The following is a 19,802-nucleotide window of genomic DNA, read 5'->3' on the forward strand; positions in this document are numbered from 1 at the left end:
CTACTATTGTTGCTAGACTCCCTGTTCTTCTCCTGTGAAAGCAAGTAAACACCCACAAGGAAGAATGGAACATACTGCCTTTGGCAAGAACTTATACTTTCAAATTTGCTGCTCTGGGGAAGATTGAAGTTACATGTATCACGCTATAAGCCCTCCATTACCTGCCGAAGTAATGAATATCAGCTCCTGGAACACCGTAACAATGCCTTTGTATGGGCGTGGTCATTGTAGGCAGCCAGGTCTGGCTTGCAAAGGCAAAGGCCCCACTCAAATGTCCAGGAAAAGCTCATATCTATGTTTCACCACTCATCTGTCTCTATTAAAACAGATCAAATAAAAGGATGCCTCTTCAAAGCATGACTGAATGTCCAGTAACATGACAGCAGACACAAAATCCAGCCAGCAAGAGTGGTCATCATAAGAATAAAGCCTGATTCTTCCCATGCCTATTCAAGTCTCCAGGAACCATGAAGGGCTGCCTAAATTTAATTTCCAGTATATCATTTTTCATCCAAACACCCTCTCCTGTGATTTTTATTACTGTAATTTCTTTATTATATTCAGTGGTGCTCTCTGTGCAGAGAGACCAAAAGCCATTTTCATACCAAAAGCCATTTTTAGAGCACTAGAACTGCTGTTTATGCCAGATATGTGAAAACCTAATGCACATCTAAATTATCCACAAACAAAACCTGTATTAAGTTGAAACAAGCAAGAAAAGTAGTAGCACCTTTCAGATTTGCCTATCAAAAATGTTAAGTTCATAAATTACCATTCTGATTTTTGCATTTCAGCACCTTAATCACTTTGTGACTAGTATATGTTGACAGATGAGAACTTTGAAGAAAAGATTTGAATCAATTTCTATCTTTCCAAATTCGTAGCACAGATATGGCTTGTTTCTATCATCTCCCAGCGTGGTCCCACAAAAAACCAAATGCAGTATTCATTCACAAGTAGTAAACAAGGACCCAAGCTAACAATCCATTTTAACTCAGAAGCTACTCTAAACAGTAATTTTTCTTCAACAGTCATCTATTTTATTCCGTTCCAATGGCTTCTGAATAAAGTGTACATAGCCTTTAGGACTGGCAGCTTACTTTACACAGTCACATTAAGATGACAAAACCTTGTTGTACACTGTAGTGCAGAGTATATATCTTTTGACATTACTTCAAACCAATAGAAGAAATTTCAGTACATTTGCATTAAGTAGAAACAAGAATATTGCCATAGATTCAAGGATATTGCTGCTGAAAATTCCAAGTCCACCTCTTGATGGTATACACTATATCAGAAAAGCCAGACTAACAATGTGGTAGCTGGAAGCTTTTTTAAAAAACAAACACACGTACTCGAAAAACAGAAGTAGATATAGGATAAAGATAATTATTGCTGAATCTAAGTCTGAAGGCATATATCCAGCAAGCAAACTGTAACAATGTAAAAAAAAAAAAATAAAGGGATAAACCACAAGGCTTAAAACTCCACATCCTTTTACTTCCTAGTATCTTTGACCTCGAGGAGTAGCTGAAGAATCAGTTCTGTAAAGCAAAACTCAAGTAGCTGCAACTAAAACATCTGTATAGAATTTCTTTTCAAATTAGCAACAGCAAAATGCTTTCAAGTTAGTGGGACAGGAAAAATTACAAAAGGATTCAGGATCACAAGGAAGAGCAGGAATAACTGCTCACCCAAGAATCTGGAAGGTTAGCAACTGAGAAACATCAGCCTGCATGACATGAACAGAGGGAAAGGTAAAAACAAAACCTTGCCTAGAAAAGCAGAGATAGAAATACCATTTCCCAGTGTTCAAGAACTTCCTTACACTCACCACACCAATTCCTTTCTGTGCAGTTTTTATGCCATCATCATCTTCCAGTCTCTCTTCTTCTTCCTCCTCAAATAAGCTTAACACTTTCTTAGCTTGGCTCTTCACGTCTTTCTCCAGAGCTGGTGGTGATGTTGCAAACAGATCTGAACTGCCAGCTGGCTCTGAAGATATTACTGCAAAAGGCTCCACCATAGAAGAAAAACAAAGCAACACATCAGCCTGTTATTTATTTCAGGTTTGCCCAAAAACCCTGCTAAGCTTTCTTGGTTAAATACCAGCAATGGTCAGAGTTCTGCAATCATTACCAAGCAGGCAACTGCATTCAATTAATTTTTCCCAAGCAGACAGAATCTCAATATGCAGGTTAGCAAGAAACAATTGATAAAGAAAAGAACACATATTTCAGCTCTGAAAGGAAGAGAAATTTCCTCCTGTACCCTACTCTGTAGCACTATCGATAAGCAGCTTCCTGGCATAAGGTTTTCTCCTCATCTCTGTCAGGTTGCATGCGCACCACAAGGCTGCCACTATCTCTTAGTTACCTAGCTCATACCACTTGGGACACTTCAGAGTGAAAAGCACTACCAGAACCTTAAATGTGCTCAGGAAAAGTGGGAAGAGAAAGAACTACAATGGAAATTCATCAGCTGCTAACTCCTCAACAATCATTCAGTAAGACTGTGCCTAAGGCTGGTTCTGCTGAAGCTTCTGCAATAATACACTCAATACTCATCAATACCATTCTCTAACAGTATTGCCCAGCAGAAATTCACAATTATGAAGGCCATAATAACACTTATCACTTTATAAATCATCACACATTATGGTGAAACATATTACTGATCTTGAAGAAAAATCTATATATTAATACAGGCTATGTTTTAAGGGAAAGTTCTGTTCACGTAAATGAAGATTACCCAACCCACTCTGGAGGGAAAACTGAAGCAGATTCTGCCTACCTCCTTCCCACACAAAAAATCCTAATCTCTCTTAAGGATATCAGTTAGGAAACAACTTTTAAATGCCATTTAATCAATTTGCTGTTTGACTGACAAGTGATTTTGCTAAATGGAGACAGAATTACTCTTTGCTCCCATCCAGAAAAATACTTCTGTGCCAGAGCAGCACTGTTTGACTACAGCTTTTTTAAGCTGAATCTTTACCAAACTTCAGATTAATGTAAGAAAATCTCTCACTTTTTCCTTTGTCTGCTGCCCTGCAACATCTGTTCCTTGAGGCACAGGAGCTGCTCCAGGCTCTTCTGAACACCACAATGTACCTTCTACCTGGTTAGACTTCACTGTTCTATCTGGCAGATCTTCCTTTTCCTCCTTTTCTTCTTCGTTAAAGGTAGGTAGTGCTTGTGCTGGTTTTACTTTCTCCTGCAAAATTAGGAGAATGCTGGTGACACAGAATTGGTGGTTATATATAAAAAACGTATGCTGCTGTGGGATAGTAGAGTCTCAGTTTGCTTACTGCAGAGGTCTAGGACACTGGCAACATACTTGACTTCTCCTATTTTCCTCCCATGGCACATTCTGGTTTGTGACTTTTAATTTCCAGTATTATGACTTCTTGAATCTGGTTGAAGAGTGCCAGGAAGCACAGGTACAGGACTACCCGCTACAGACACAGTTTTATTAAATCCCTACATCTCCTACTCTCAATTCCAAAGCACAACCAGACAGGCAGTACATCATGGACTAAGCTTTTAAGACAGAGGATGGCATGAGCACACAATAGGGAGAGCCAGTAAGAAACCTGTTTACACATCTGAACCACCTTGGGTAAGGCAACATGAATGAAAGCTTAACCCTGGCTACTGAGCCAGCAGTAAGCCATTTGTTCATTTTAGTGTTATTTCATGGCTGAGAGCTTTCAAAACATCCTTAGGAAGGGCTTTTAGCATAAACCAAACAAATTTAGGGTAAGTGGTCAAGAAAATTTTGAAGTCTCTATTAGGCTAATAGTAGTAAGAGTGTACATGTAAGAGTTCAGTCTTCCCTATTCCCATTCCCAATTTGCTAGAGTTACCATTGTGTAAAAACGAGTTAGACTTATATTCAGTATCTAACAACAAAGATAGACTATAAAAAGACTAAGGGTTACATGTTAGTTTTAGAAAGGATTTACCACTGCAGCCTTAGCAGCTGAAGGAAGTAGCATTGATTGGGAGCTGAAGAATGATTCTCCATTAAAATCATCATCATCTTCAAATAACAACGATGGCTTCTGTGGCTTTCTTTGGCTGCAGTGAGAGAGAAGAAAGTGGAAGATTCAGTGGCCCTGCACTGCATCTGTTTAAGTGTCACTTACGACCATCATTTGCAGCAACTGTTCCCAGATACAGCACTTGGCTTCCTCACTGTCCCAAGTCTAACACCCTCTTTATTGTCTGTAAAGCTTTCTGCAGAAGTGGAGTTTAAGGTCAAGAGGATTTTACATCACTGGCATAGAAATGGAAAGGCCATTTCAGTGGTGGTAAGCAGAATGACCCACCACAGACAGGAAAGATCCCAGCACTGCCCCTTCCTACACACACATCCCTACTTCCTTCTCAGCAACAGTACCAGGAGCCAACACTTGCAATACGCCTCAGTCTATCTGGTTTTGAAAGGACTACTGGGTTGTTTTGAATAAATGCCTCCCCACTCCCCTCCCAGGCCTGTCACCTCTCTTTAGTGATTGCAAATAAATCCTCCTCATCCTCTTCCTCAAAGAGGTTTGTTGTCTTCACATCTTTAGCCTGACTGACAGTGCTGGCTGGTTTTGCAGGGTCTTCTTTTTGGCCATCTTCAGGAGGAAGTTTAGCTGGCTTGGAGACATTCCAATGTTCCTTAAAAAGAAGGAACATGTTTTCTTTTGTCTTGGTCAAAGCCACTTTGCAATCTTGTCCGTAAGGAACACTTCATCATCTTGGCAGTCCTTTAATCTCTACTAGTTTACTTAGCTGCTTGCATTTTAGCCACTGTAATCTGACATTGCTCAGGCTTTGCAGAGGGCCTGGTCACCTTTTGGCACAGTATTAAACCAGCAAAATACGGTACACACACTTTGTTACAGCTGCTCTTGACAACTGAGGTCAGTGTCAACTGCAGTGTCACGAGAGTAGGGTCACTCAGTAGAACCTGACTGGAGCCACTTGAATAGTTAGCGAGTTGGATGTATGGGAAAAAACAAGAAAAAAAAAGAAAAAACCCACCACATATATACCAAAGCCACCTCATTACTAGAGTGCTCAATGTTGCTCTTACTTCCTTCACAGTACTTCTCCCCGAGGCACCCACCTCCTCCCACAGCTACCATTTATTCAAGCCTACATACTAAACAAGAAATTTTGCCTTGTTTGTTTTGCTACTTGCAACATTTCAAGTGGTTTTCCCCAGTTTCCCACCTTTGTTTGTCCTCTTTGTGAAAGGGACTACAGGCATGACAAAGTTTGAACTTGGTTTATTCTACATTAAGATAAAACTGCATCTAAAGATATGTTGTCTACTAAACAAGCAATTACAAGGACAAGTAATAAAGTCTATGCAACAGAGTAATTTTGAGAGGTAGGAGGACTACGAAGAGTCTGGGTCCTATTCATATGAGCTAATGCAGAAGTTTCCAGACAAGTTCTTAATTTTTAAGTTTTTAATTTACTTTGGTGTCTCTGGCTTTCATTTAAGATGAAGGACAATACCTAGACCAACCCTGGAAGAGGGCTGCTCTATGGGAAGCTTTATTATTTATGCATCATTTTCTCATCCCAAGATTAAAAAACCTGAAACAGCCAAACAAAGAAAAAACCACCAAAACTTAAGCAAATAAAAATTCTGATAAACAAAACTACATACATAAGAAACCCACCTCAAAACAAAGAAAACCTCAATACATATCTATCTAGAACTGCTAAACTTTCCTTACAGAATTTAAAGCAGTAAGAACAAACTTATTTTTCCCTTTCAGTGTTTTTAAATCAGATTTTTTTGGCAGCAGTCTCCATTTGCTATCAAAATTTCTATAAATTACATTGAAAAATACTGATTTTCTCTTTCACATGACTTCTATTACCCAGATCCTGTGAAAATCTGGATCAAGGATCAGCCTCCTTAGCTGCAAGCAAGTCAAAGGATTGGGGTAGGCATGGCATGTGTGGACACAGCAGAGCTGATCTGTGGTTCCCTTCTCAAAAGTTTTATGTTTTGCTCAGCATAAAGCCTAGTAACCAAAGGGTTACCAAGTTGCCAAGGCACTTTCAAGCAAATCTCACTCCTTAGTACCTCCTCATCACTGCTGAACAATAAGCTGGAAGCTTTCTTCAGAGGCCCTGACTGCTTTGCTCTCTCTTCTGGGGGCTTTTCCTGGTGTTTCTTGGCAGGTCCCACACCAAAGAGATCCTTAAAACAAAATAAAATATAATATTATAAAAAAAAATCAAAAGCCAAAGCCACAATGAAAAGCTCATTGAGAAATGATCAGCACATAAGATACTGTTGCCATCCACTTCTCATATAAGTAGCATACAGAAATGGTGTTTTTTGAAGACAATTTCAAGTTTAACACCATATTCTGGTATAAGGAATTCTACACATACAGCATTTGATAGAACAGAAGCCTGTAAGCACATAACCTGGTTCTGGCCCACAGATTCTCCACCATAAGACACGACCAGCAGCCAAAAACCACCGCTCAGCAATTCTGTAGCACAGCAGCCAACACAATGGGGCACTGTTTCTAACACATATAATGAAATGGAAAATGAATCCTATTCTGAGGACAGGCATTAAGTGAGCTGAACAAGTACCACTGGGTAAAAAGATTGAAAAAAAAACATACTACTTCAAATTTTTTAAGGTTTCTTGTACAAACGTGTGCTCTGACCTCTGTTTCCATACTAGCAGTCACAATTCTTACACACTGAAGAGTGGGAAAAAAGGAATTCCACAGCCACCACAAGAGAAGAAAGAAGTCATCCCTGTGACAGGTATCACAGGTTTAGGATAAAACAGCTTATTGAAGCTCATATTTGTTCTATTGATCAGTGTTCTCTATTCCTATCAATCAGAGGGATAACATCCTTTATGTTTAGGTTCAGAGGTGAAATGCACCGATCGCAAACTGCTTAAAAGACCTCAAGAACTTGCAAGACTCCCCACTCCCACTCTCCTCCACAGTGCTATCCACATGCTCATAACTGCTACACAATACAAGATCAATTTAGTGCTCCATTTGAAAGCCCAGTGTTGTAGATTTCTGAATAATTCCTGCTGCATTTGCAACAGCCTGTGCAGGTGGGCTCCCACACACAGGCAGGAAGTGGTACTTACCTCTTCATCATCATCAAACAAGGAAAGTGGAGCTTTTGTCATGGACTTGCTGGTGGGGAGAGATGTAACTTTGGACTTCACAGGTACACTTGATGAAAACAAATCCTGTGCAAACCAAATAAATGTCACTTTGCAAAGCAAGGCTATATGTTTAAGAACTCTAAAGGGGACATTCATGTTTTTCCTTATGCAAAAAGATGTTTAGAATGCCTATGAAGTAGTGGATGCCTTATCTGATATATCAATCACTTGCAACTCCACAGGGATTTTCCTCATCTTTGCAGGTTAATTGCTAGCTGAAAGCCAAAATGAAACATATGTAGACTTTAATGATTCTTGCTCTTCATCTGCTGCTCCTTCCTGTCTTCAGGCTTTTAATTTGTGCGTGTGTATACCAGTAATGTTTAACTCCCTGAAGAGGGGGAAAATAATCACAGAGCTTTCACTCTTGGAGCAAGAAGGAACTTTCAGAACAGCTGGGAGTATGTGCATGGATGTCAGATTTCCCAGTCCAACAAAATGCATAAGGAGTCCCCAGATATGAGTGGACTGAAGTCAGGATGACTGAGATCCCAAGGATTTCTGTAGGAATTTCTCAAAGAAATACTCACTTCAGAATCCTCCTCATCAGAGAAAAGGCCCCTCTGTTTTCTTGGAGGTGTTTCAGATAAAGGCTTGAAGTCCTCACCTGAAGATGGTTGACTCTTTAGGACAAACAAAACACTGCATCAGCACCCACTCAGATTCAGAAAGGGTTGGCACATCTATTATACCTTTTTTGGCAGTAGCCATGAGGGGGCGTGGCCAGGACCCAAAAGTTGTTTTATACACCTCATGTCATTGCTGGGGACAGGGGGAAGGGAGACTCTTCCAGGGAGAAGTGCTCTCTCCGAGTCAGCTCAGCATAGCAGAAGCAGCAGAATCATTTGCCTCTTTTTTGTACCTTCTGTCATTAGTATTGCTGCTGTTGTGCTTGCTTTCTTATCTCATTGCTGTTTTAAGGAAATTGGTTTTATCTCAACCCCTCACCTTTACCTTTTGTGCCTCCAATTCCCTTCTTTAGCCCTCCCCAGGGAGAGAGGGATAGCAGGACCGAGCAACAATGTGGTTACAGTGGGGGCAGTAAACCGGGAAGTACCTTACCTAAACCATGACAGACCCCTGCTAAGAGGCATGCTGATGGAAAAATCCCAGCAGCTGAAGGGACAGAACCCAGCCTTGTCTCCTGTGGGCTGAAGTCCAAAACTTATATGCTATGCACAAGTGACTTGCAGGTCTTACTACAGGCCTGCTTTGCCACACCATGCTTCTCAGCAGAAGAATGTATGCAGCAACTCATGCCAGGCCTTGTGAGCTAAAGGAAAATGTTTCTTTTAACAAGCTTTGTTTCATAAAGCAGTTTGTGCCAGCCATCATTTCCTGCATTATCACAGCACAGTCCCAGCCTGCCACCAACTATATTGCCATTAAACTTAGAATGATCCCAGACCCAAGCACTACTGTCATAAATCCTGGAGTATAAAACAGCCCTCTCTTCCTGATTGAGCACCAGGGGTGCTGCTGAGTCAGTTCTCATCCTCTTCTCCAGGAAAGCCAGGTGCTGCGAGATCCCTCCCATCACTGCTCCCGCTTCAGTGACCATGGATACTCTTGCACTGCAGCAGAAATAGAAGCTGGCTTTGGCCCTGGTGCTCAGGTGCTTCTCATAGGACAATATGGAGACAACAGCAATTTGCATTACACATCCCCAGTACTGTACTCAGTCCAGAGGGGAGAAGAGTCACTGCCGCTAATTATGGTCAAATACTCATTGCACAGAAAGTATAAAATGAGTATATACAGTATCTACTAGAGAAACAACGAGCATTACTACTTTCCTCAAGGCACTGTTCTGAAAGTGGAGTGGCTATTAGGAGGTTCTTGTAACGCTCTACGTATGTGCTCAGCATCACATTCAAGCTTTGTACGACTTAGAGAACAACTGAGAAAAACAGTTTTCTAAACACTCCAAGTTTTGTGTATGCTTAAGTAGAACTGTGACACACACTGTCCTCTACCATAATACACACAAGCTATGGGTTACCAGTTAAGTTGCTGTCAGTGGCTGCTGTAAGAGCAGACAGTCTCTGCAGCACAGAACTGTGACACCAAAGGTTCATAACTCAGGCTGGTTTAATTTAAGCCATGAAATTCATAAACAATTTTTATTATCAGAGACTTCTCATTCTGCTGTCATTTCGATCCTGCCTTAATAAGATTCTTTCAATCACTGCCCACACAAATAAAAACCTCAAACAGACCCAAAGTTTAAAAGGAAAAAGGCATTTAAGGACCACTGAAGCACTAAATTATGGAAGATCCTATGAAGCTAGTCCTATTTCATAAATGTGTCACTTTCATAGTATTGAATATGGGAAGACTACTTCAACTGTACCAGAAACTTTTCCCCAAAACCTCAGCCATATAATCCATTTATATACCATTACCTTTTTCTCCGTGATTGCTTCCCTATGGCTGTTTCCTTTAGTTGTGCCAGCAACCACAGAAGGAATGGCAGGTTTCTCCTTGAATAAGTCACCATCTTCATCATCATCAAATAGGTCAGCTGTGGACTTCACTACATAAAGAGACAAAACAAACAGGGAATGAGGAACACAGAACAAGAGAAGGTAAGAGTCTCAAAAGATACCATACTGTTTAACAATGACCAACATCAGGAGTCTTCAAAAGAAAAAGCCAGGCAAGTTCTCAAAGTGAAACACCACTTACCTGAAACCATTGGTGACAGAATATGCATTCAAGCAGCTGAGTCAGGTGGCACCTCTAAAGGCACTATTTTGTACTGGCTTAGCACAGGCCTAGACCCTGCTAATAAGGAATGCTGGGCACAAAGATTCAAGGCTGTGTGAATAAAGCCTATACCAATTCCCTGATTCGAGTCTAGATACTGCCCTAGTGGTAGAAGGAGCATGCTTAGAGAGAAAAGTCAGGGGAGAGCATGTACAAACAAACTAGCCCCACACTGCTCTGATGAGAAGAAATACCCATGACAAAAATCCCTCTACAATGGAACACCAAAAACCAACCAAAACCACAACCCTTCAAAACCCAAGCAGAAGTGATGAAAGTTTGAATTTTATAATTCATGGGTTCCTACCAGTTTGAAGTTTGATGACCCTCAGTGTTTAATCTTTCACCACAAATGTTTAGAGGTACCTGGATCTGGAGGCTTTTTACTTGCTTCCACAAAGAAGTCATCATCATCATCATCATCATTATCAAACAGAACAACTTTCCCAGGTTGTTTAGGAGTTTTTTCTGTGCTCTGTGCTGCAGATTTATTGTCTTTTTCCCCAAGTACAGTGGAACTAAACACATCACTTCCTCCTGCAAGTTAGATGGGGGCAAAATAAAAATCAAAATAACATTGCCAGAGTTACCAAAAAGCTGAACTTATGCCATAGTAAGTGACATCAGGTATAGTTTCCATCTCAGCAACTTTTAAGGCGCTCCTGCAACAGTGCCACATCAAAAGCATTAGCTAGACACATTCTGATAAAGCCAAGTCACAGACAGCCCCTCACTCTCACTGCAGTCACTTCCTCAAACCTGCTCATCTTCCCTAAGAACAGCAGCCAGGCTCTGTGTTGAAGCTAGAAGACTCAGCAGTCCCACACTGTTGCCCTATGGATTTCCCAAACCAGAATCCTATTCTACTAACTAGTACACCACACCACTGTGGCCCATTAAAAGAGGAAGTGCTTGGGGAGAGGGAAGGACAGGTGATTGAGCTCTTCCCAGGGGCCCCACCTGGCACGTGAGCCCACCAGCCACGTGTGGTACGAGGCTGGGTTTGGCCACGAGATCCCTGCACATGCCAGATATGGCGGTGATGAATTAGAGCCAGCCAGAGCAACTGTTCCTTCTGCATCTGCCGTGGAAATGTCCAGCCTCAGTGCTGATCATCTGCTAACACTCCTAATGGTTCAAGACTATCTTTCTGCTTCTCAAGTCTAGATTCTTGGAAATGAGACAGAGGTGGGAAGATACTTGAATGAAAGTTTGGCAGAAAGTAGAACTGCTATTTGGTTAAGTCAGCAGACTGCAAAAATTTTGATCATAAGCAGGTTCTTATTAAAAAAAATATGAATTATGGAATTATAAAGTGCCTCAAGATTGACAGGAATACAGCCACAAAATTTGGTCATGTATTAAAGATTAATGAGTTCCTAAACAAACTGTTCACTGGAATAGCAAAGGAGCCTCAATCTTGGCTTTTCTCTGGTGACTTAAGCCTTTCTACAAACTATTGAGAGGGAGCAACTGAAGACTCACTGCTTATACAACAGTATTTCCAAGAAAAAAGAAAGGATAAAAAAATCCCCCACGTCAACATGGTGTTTTAAACTGCTACTGAGTTTAATAATTATGTAGAAGTCCCATTGTTGACACGTATCTTTGACCCTAGAGTAAAGTCTGTATTTGTGCACCTCCTACTCTAAAAATTATGCTAACTGAAGGCACCAGTCTTAAAACAGGCTTTTATTAAGAAAGACCAAAACTTAAAATTCAGGTACCTCAATCAAGTGAGGAGCCTGCACACTGACAGTAATCTTTGTCAGGAAATTCAAAAAGACTGGTGACGTGTTTCTTTTCCTTGATCAGCTTAGATTCCAATACAAAATAGAGATCTTAGTACAATTCTTTTTTAACTTTTAGCTCCAAGTTATAGATCTGGTTCTTCTCCATATATGCAGATCCTCCGAATCAAAACTAGAAAAACAAGATTGGCCTAAACATAGGAACTTGATGTTTAAACTGCTTTTCTGCTGACCCAAGGGAATATGATCAAATGTGCACAATCAAAATGCAGTTCCTTCTCAGAGTACAGGTGGAAGCTGTGACTGCAAGCACAGCAGAATTAAGCTGTACAGTATCAGCTAAAGTGACACACATTCTTAAAATTGAGAGCACAACACTTGAAGCTGACAGTTGCTAAGAGCTGCCATCAGTGACACCCACCTTCAGAGCTTCTCCAGAATCTTTGATTATCCAAAAAACATGCTGCAGTTTAGGCTTAGTATGGTAGAAGCATCTGTATTTGTCATTAAGCATATGATCAAGCAATGCAGCGCTGCTGTATTTGGATAGGTGTTTCTTTAAAGCCTTGGCAGTAGGTTTTAAAGAAAAGAGCATTTTGTGCATGAAGCAATTGGCTATTGAATAAATCATACCTGGAAACAGAAATACTGCACCTGCAGGAACTTTCTTTAAGGACTTTGTAGAGGATGCTGAAATCATAGGAAGTACAATACAAACAGATGCACTTGTTTTATGCTGTCAAAGCCTTCAGAACTCTACCACAGAAACAGGAATCTGAGAAGTTGTCTGAGCTGCTTTTTCACTCTTAACAGCTCAGAACTCTTTACATGTTCTCCTTGAACTTCTGGGCTTTTGCAAATATATGTAACAGTCCATTTTTCTTGCATTTACACTCCACAGAACAGCTCTACTACACTGACCTTATAAGCACATTACATGTTTACATACAGCATTATTTACAACAGTTCACATTCACACACTCAAAACCACTTCAATACAATACATTCAAAACAAAATGGCTTAGTCTCCCAACACATATTTGAAAATTCATCAAATGCAGTGCTTCAGTAAAAGCTCTGCAATACAGAATGTGTGCTCAGAGTCCTCAATGGTCTAGATACACACCTAGTGGGACTTATGTCAATTAATCTGCAAGAAATCTCTGCTCTCCTCAAACGCACAACTGGATCCTGCAAAGTACACTTGAGAAGCAGGAACCCAGCACATGCAGAGAGCTCTGCCAACAGCAGTAAGGACATCCTTTCAGCAGGTGTGTGTAACACATCACAGCGAACAAACACGTGCACAATTCAACACAGCTGTTCTCTGTTAAGACTGGTGAGGAGAAGAAACTTGCTCTGCAATTGCTACAGTAGGCTTTCTAGTTTGGGAACAAACAGTCTAGCTGCTAGCAGTAATACATCACAGCATAAACAAGACTACAGGAAGCAGCTGTTGGTTCTTACCTTCACTTACTGGGACTCTCTCCTCTTTCTCTTTTGATTCTTCTCCTTTGGGTGCTTCAGCAAAAAGATCACTCTGATCATAGATGAAAATGCAAAGGGGGGGAAGTGGTGAATTTGTTTCTGTAGGAAATTACAGATACTGATTTTTCCATATTGAATGTCCACTTCTATGCCAAGACAGAGGAGGTAATCACCAATCCCTTCTCAAAAGGATGTTTGCAAATACAGACTTAACCTAGGGACTCAGGTGTTAACTTGAATGTATATATTCAGAAAAGCAGCTCTCTTCTACAGTTCAATTTACTGATCACTAGTCTGTCTGCTGAAGAGAAGGAATGACCTTTTATTTGCACATCTTCAAGGACTTACACTAATTAATCTACAGCTGGTTAGGTCCCAATTATACCTTTCTAAGACGTCCTACTGAAGTTTACAGAGTAAGGTTTGAGGAAAAATTCAGGTCAGGACAAGCACAAAAATACTCCTGAACTTCCTGTGGATAAAATGAATGATTTACATTGCCACTAAGGAGATGTTAAGATGCCATAATGGTGCTGAAAAATACATTAGAGTTGAAAAGCATTGCAGGAGACTCTCACAGTTGTTCTTGTGTTCAGGCTGCAGTGCCCTGTACCAATAACCAACAATCACAGCCTGGATTTCCAAGAAATATCCAGATTCTTTGACCACTGATCACCATTATACTGGCCACTTAATTTCTTCAAAGCCTCCCTCTTATGTGAATGGGTATTAGAGGTTGACTACCTGGAGACTCAAAATGCATGGTCTTTGTATAAAACTTTGTAGAAAGAAGGCAAAAACACTTCAGAAAGAGTATAGGAGCACAGGAGTGTGGCAGAGGTGTCAGTGATCAATTGCCCATTTCTCATTTATTATCTGCCTGTTGCCCTGCTGTGTCTGCCTGCTGGTACAGTGGAGCCTCCTCCAATGCACGGGTAAAGTGAAGCTAAGTCACCCTTCTGACATGTTTAGCTTTAGATAACAGGAAACCAAGAATAGGTGTATGCAGGCAGGCAACAATCACAGACAGATCTGCTTGGCTGTCCTGTGTCTACTCAGATGAGGAAAGCAGTCTCTGTAATAAGTCACCAAGAGGTAACCAGTCATGGCTTCATCAAAATTTGCACTGACATAAAGCTTGCTTGCACTATCTTATTATTTTTCTTAATATTCTTTTTAAGCTATTGTCTGCCACTTAAAAAAGGGAAAGAACATTTTTTTCAATAAAGGCTGTGTTAGAATGGAATTGCACAGATCTATCCCTCTCACTACACACAATGCCCCTGTCTGGTGCTTGTTAGCTATATTCTAGTAGATTTGGCATGGTAAGCTTGAGAAACATGTGGCCTCCTTCCAAATTTCAGTCTAATACCTCCTTGGCTCAAAGGAACACCTGACTTTGGTTCTAGTTGCAACAGTGAACACAACATCCCACAAAGGCAACAATTTGACTGCTGTTCTGGACTAACCTTCACTATGACCACTATCAGCTGCATCAGGGGCAATCATTTGCTTTACATAGCTGTATTCTTAAATCTTAACTAGCCCTGATATCAGGTTTCTATACCCTTTCACATGCACCGTGGTAAAATAAGGTCAGAAATGCACTTCATGCCATGTCTTTCTCAGGTCTGCTCTAGGTAGCATAAGAGTAAACTTTAAGTGAACTTTTCTTGCCAACATATGCATCTCAGGAACCATACAATAACTAGATGAAACAAAGCATAATTGCAATAGGAAACTTTTAACAGCACAGAAAGAAACTCTGCAGCAGCGCTGTCTACACATGGTATGTGAAAGACGGTGTGGATGGCATCATTCAGGGTTCTCTTTCCTTTATACTTCTCCCACAATCAGAGAGAGAATGACAAAATTCAGTATTTTCACAGGCATTTTAATAGAAATCTGCTGATTTAAAACAAACTGGATGGTATTTGGTTTACCAGCAGAGCTAAAAGTAAGGGGCCAATTAAGCTCTCCTGGAATCAGAACCAGTCTAATATAGAGCTTGAGTGCATCTCTCAGCAGCAGTATTGCAGAAAATAAGATATTGTACGAAGGTGAACATAAGTATGTCACTTGTGTAGTTCTGTTTCCCCACTGGAAAGCTATACTATTCCACAACACTTGAATATTATCAAGCAACAAAATGCTTTTTTTCCTCTCTGTCTTTCAAAGATGGGAATTTTCAGGATCTGTTGTTTTGTTTTTAAAAGGGGAAAACACTCAATTTCTACAATCTGCAGCATTCTCACCTCTTCATCGTCGAAGAGGCCTGTTCCACCACTGAAAAGACCACCCCTTGAACCAAATGGTGTGAAGTCCTCATCAGTCAGTTTAGGAGGCTTGAAGATGTCATCTTCATCTAGAAAGTACAAGAGCCATGAGCTTTGGTATGACTGATCAAGTTTCAGGAAAGGGAATTAGAGACAACCAAAATGAAAAATGCTTTGGTTCCATCTGCTCTCATAAACATGACACACAGAGAGAAGCTGCCGAAGACACATTGGGTTGTGCAGTTGCCCCAGAAGGCCCCATTAAAGGAAGAACTCTAAGCATGTTTCTGGCCTTTTTTACGTGCACATCACAACCTAGATTTGTTTACACATTCACCTTGAAGGATGCTCACTGATATCCCACCCAGCTTATAGAGCAGAGGCCATGATTTCTTAAGTGATATCTTACAATCCAGGCCAAAATTCAAGAACAAGAGAGGAGGATATCCTACCATCTGATGGAACTCTAACTTCCTTCTTCTCTTTTGGTGTTTTCCTTGTTTTGGTCTCTGATGACAGGGCTTTAAGAAGAAAGTTTCAATGAAAAATTAGTCGACCTTTACTTACAGTAAGCTTACAGTCGGAGATCAATCTATGGCAAAAAGAACCTAGAAAAATAGCAAACCAAGCTGATCTCTGTGCTTTCATATGAATCAGCCTGAGGAAGCAATTCTATGAAATACAGTTTCTAATTTTAATAGAATTATTCTGTCAGGCACTAGGGGTTCAACACAGTTGTCCACATGCAAACTAGTGTCACCTGAGATGTCAGAACACAGCATTCCAGACAGTACAGGTTCCACACCCGTGCAGAACCTCTGAGCATCTCAAAGGGCTCCAGATTTATTATTGTCCTCATTGAGCTACCAAAAGCAAAGCCAGAGGTTTATCTCCTCTGGCCTTATAAGGTTACTTCAATAACTGGAAGATTTCCCTGTAAATGAACAGGGTAAGTTGGTAGGTTTTATACTCTTCCTATCAGCAGACCTAGTTTGATTGTTTCAACTGTGCAAGAACACACACACAGAGCTCTTGTCTTTTAATCTTCTCAATATTACAGGTCAACAGCAGCCTCATAAGCACTTGCAAACTCAGCTTCAGCCATTTTCAATTGCTGCTTTGCAGCAAGACTAAATACTTGAGAGGTCTCTCCCTTTGAAAGCAACACAAAAGTAAATGCATTATTTAGTCTAAAATATGATCAGTAACAGTAGCAAGGAAAACTTCCTCAAAACAGTATATGTAAGCCACAAAGAAAAGAAACAATCCACATGAAAACACCAATCTACTGCTTGAGGTGTTTTCCACTGTAGAGCTCACAGAAAGACCACAGTGACCAGTGGCTTCCACATACTTGAAACAGGAGAAAGCCCATGTGGTCAAACACGCAGAGGGAGAATCAGACTGGAGAGAAAACCTTTCCAATCATGTGTGTTTTGAGTGAATGTCTCATGTGAAAGCAATGTGTTTCCCATCCTAACTCTCAGTAAATTCCAATTCAGTCCTCTGAGTTATGGCCAAAGAGTTTCTCAGGGCACAGAATAGTGTCTGCAATTCATCTTGTCATGCTTTTACCTAACACATGTTCAAATAACAGATGGGTGTAACTTCATGTATTGTTACCCACAGTCTCCTGTCCTGCACTTTCATGAGTCGCCCGTTACTGCTCAAGCACTTTTCAAAACTTGGGAGGCAACTCACATGAACGCTCTTCGTCTTGTCTGACTGGCACTTCTCCTTTGATTCGGGCTGCCAGCTCATCTGCAAATGACGTTGGCCTCTTCTTTTTCTGAGCAGCAGGGACAAATAACAGCATATATCTTACATAAGATTCAGCAACTTGATGCAATTTCAATTATAAATACTGTACTCTATAGCCTCACTTGTACAGTATCTTGCCTAAGTTTGCCTGAAGCCCTCAGAAGAAGCAATACAGCTTTCTGTTAAGAGAGCAGAGATTAGGCATGCATCAAGAACAAAAAAAACCCTCATCATTTCTAGTTCTGACGAACATGTAATTTTTAATGTCACCTTGCTTTGTAAGCAGGAAAAACAAATGGCCTTTACCTCACAAAAATGCAACAAACAATTTCTTAATGTTCTTGAAAGACAGCTTTGATACTTGCTTAAGGTGCAAGAATCCCTGAGTTTAAAGGGATAACACCTGAATAGTCATGTTAAAAGACTACTCAGGATTTTTGGAGGCACTTCCTACAGGATTCCATTCAGCTACTTGAGAGCTACCATTATAATCCCTCTAAGGACAGCTTTTTCATACAGAAAGTCAAATCTCCCACTCCAGGAAGGCAACAATTACTCACAGGCTTTGTGCTTTCATCTAGGTCTCCATCCTCATCCTCCTCTTTTTCAGAGTCAAAGAGATCACAGCCATCATCATCATCTTCATCACTCATCTGGGCTATCCTCTAAAGAAAATAATATTCTGTTTGCATACAAAACAAGCACAAAACTACATCTGCTTAGATAAAATATTCAAATCAAAGTTACAGAAAGGATGGGAACTTACAGCCAATTTGGAATACTTCATAGCTTTTGAAAGGTAAGAAAGGAGTGCTTCTAGCTCCAAGCAAGTTGCTGCATTCTCTAGCACACCCCAGCCCTGTGCTGTTTTACTGAATGCTGCACCTGAGGACACAAATGCTCCCCCTCACAAGGGGTGCACCACTACCACACACAAACTAAAGACCTGGTACTCAGTCTTAACACAGGAACACTGTGATCAGCTAGTAAAGAATTGGATCATCTTGCACTGTCCTTAGGGTGGACAGCAGAAGGACAGACACTACATGCTCACATCCTGGTTTCAGTCACGTCAATAAGAGAGTGAAAAAGATGAAGTGAATTGGATGAGAACTGGCGGTTGGCACAGGCAAGGGCCCAGAATTGAACTAAATCACCAACAATCCAAAGATACTTCCTCATCTCAAAATACATCAGCTACCCTATGAAGGTCAGCTTAAAGTAACATCTCATTGATTTTTGCAATACTGTTTTATTAATATGTAGATTTAAAGGTTGCTTTCCGCAACGTTGCTCTTTTGACGTTAAATCATGCCAGATTGAGGATACCCACATTAAAGTCTTTTGCAGCGACACATTTAAATATGGATAAGATTCCTTCTTCTAAAATAAATTACTAAAGTCAGGCTTAAATTCTTCCATCTCAACATTTCTCTTCCCTTCTCATTCATGATCCAAATTGATATACTGTTCAAATATCTAATACTGTTCACATCTTTGATTTTGTTATACCCAAATTGACTGTTCCTTGCTTCCTGCATGGTAAGATTAGAATTTTAATTAGAAACCAAATAAACCCACAAAAGCCTAGTTTTCCTGGGGCAGATTCTTTGAATGTCATGTCTCCCAAGTTATTCCTGAGGAAAACACATAACAGGCAATGCCATCCCATAAAGGCTCTGTATCTAATGACAGCTTTGAAGCATGTCTTTAAGCCCAACCCAGGTTAATTTTCAGAACATGGTGCCAACTGCCCACGACCTTCCCATAAAAAGTTAAAAAAATCGGGCCTCACAAAGTTGCTAATAGTCAACTGTCTAGAACTCTCATCTCATCTTTCATGCATGCTCACTGTGCCACAAGTGTAAAATCTTTCTTTCACCAGAGTGTTTAACCGTACCGTCTTTTGGTCATCTTCACTAGGGTTTCCAAATTCATCATCTGATTCCTGTAACACAAGAGACCCCAAGACAGATATCACACATAGACATTACTTTGGCCAGTGGTTAAGGGACAGGACTCAGAAACTCTGAACTTGCATAAGTTTGGACATTCAAATCTTGTCACCATGATCTGACCAAGAAATTGCTCCCCCATTGCTGACCATCTTTACAAAAGGAGCTCTCTAGAAAGTCATTAATTCAGCAAAGACAGCAGGCTCCATTGTGACTGCATTCAAGTAACTCAAAAGGGATTTCACTTTAAGTGAACAGACACCAAAAGCAAACACCTCAGGAGAAAGGGATAGCTTCTGGAGTTACAAAGCAGACATCCTAGCCAAAGCAGGCAAAACATATCAGAAACTGATATTCCAATGCAGTGGATTTATGAGGCAAAGCCTGGGGAAGCATTACTTTAAACTTGTTCTTATCAGTCTCCATCCCATTCTTTGTAACTGCAATTTACAACAATTCTCCATAAATGCAATTCTTGATAAGAATCTGATTTGCTTCACAAAATTAAATTAGAGTGAAATAAAACACTTCAGTTTGAAGTATTCTACTTCAATAACAGCTAGAGTCAATACTGC

The 19,802-nt window shown here is 40.5% G+C and overlaps 1 protein-coding gene across 3 annotated transcripts in view; it reads right to left on the bottom strand.

Annotated features, from left to right (window-relative positions):
• The window catches only part of WASHC2C (WASH complex subunit 2C), a 36,932-nt gene that overhangs the window by 12,444 nt on the left and 4,686 nt on the right, over positions 1-19,802 (bottom strand). For 2 of the 3 annotated variants that reach the window (XM_014250473.2, XM_014250471.2), the window contains exons 8-23: positions 19,173-19,220; positions 17,833-17,937; positions 17,213-17,300; positions 15,964-16,032; positions 15,491-15,600; positions 13,215-13,287; positions 12,381-12,437; positions 10,363-10,533; positions 9,633-9,763; positions 7,758-7,850; positions 7,147-7,251; positions 6,100-6,216; positions 4,507-4,670; positions 3,968-4,082; positions 3,031-3,216; positions 1,835-2,017 (exon numbers count right to left, since the gene is read on the bottom strand). In XM_014250473.2, the coding sequence (XP_014105948.2) occupies positions 1,835-2,017; positions 3,031-3,216; positions 3,968-4,082; positions 4,507-4,670; positions 6,100-6,216; positions 7,147-7,251; positions 7,758-7,850; positions 9,633-9,763; positions 10,363-10,533; positions 12,381-12,437; positions 13,215-13,287; positions 15,491-15,600; positions 15,964-16,032; positions 17,213-17,300; positions 17,833-17,937; positions 19,173-19,220 (1,815 nt within the window). The remainder of the gene's footprint in view (positions 1-1,834; positions 2,018-3,030; positions 3,217-3,967; positions 4,083-4,506; positions 4,671-6,099; positions 6,217-7,146; positions 7,252-7,757; positions 7,851-9,632; positions 9,764-10,362; positions 10,534-12,380; positions 12,438-13,214; positions 13,288-15,490; positions 15,601-15,963; positions 16,033-17,212; positions 17,301-17,832; positions 17,938-19,172; positions 19,221-19,802) is intronic. The other variant, XM_014250472.2, reaches the window with a different exon arrangement.

The sequence above is a fragment of the Pseudopodoces humilis genome, chromosome 9 (genome assembly GCF_049639895.1).
Source record: "Pseudopodoces humilis isolate 2021_Gansu_Grassland_sample_001 chromosome 9, ASM4963989v1, whole genome shotgun sequence".
In the NCBI taxonomy this organism is placed as follows: Eukaryota; Metazoa; Chordata; class Aves; order Passeriformes; family Paridae; genus Pseudopodoces; species Pseudopodoces humilis.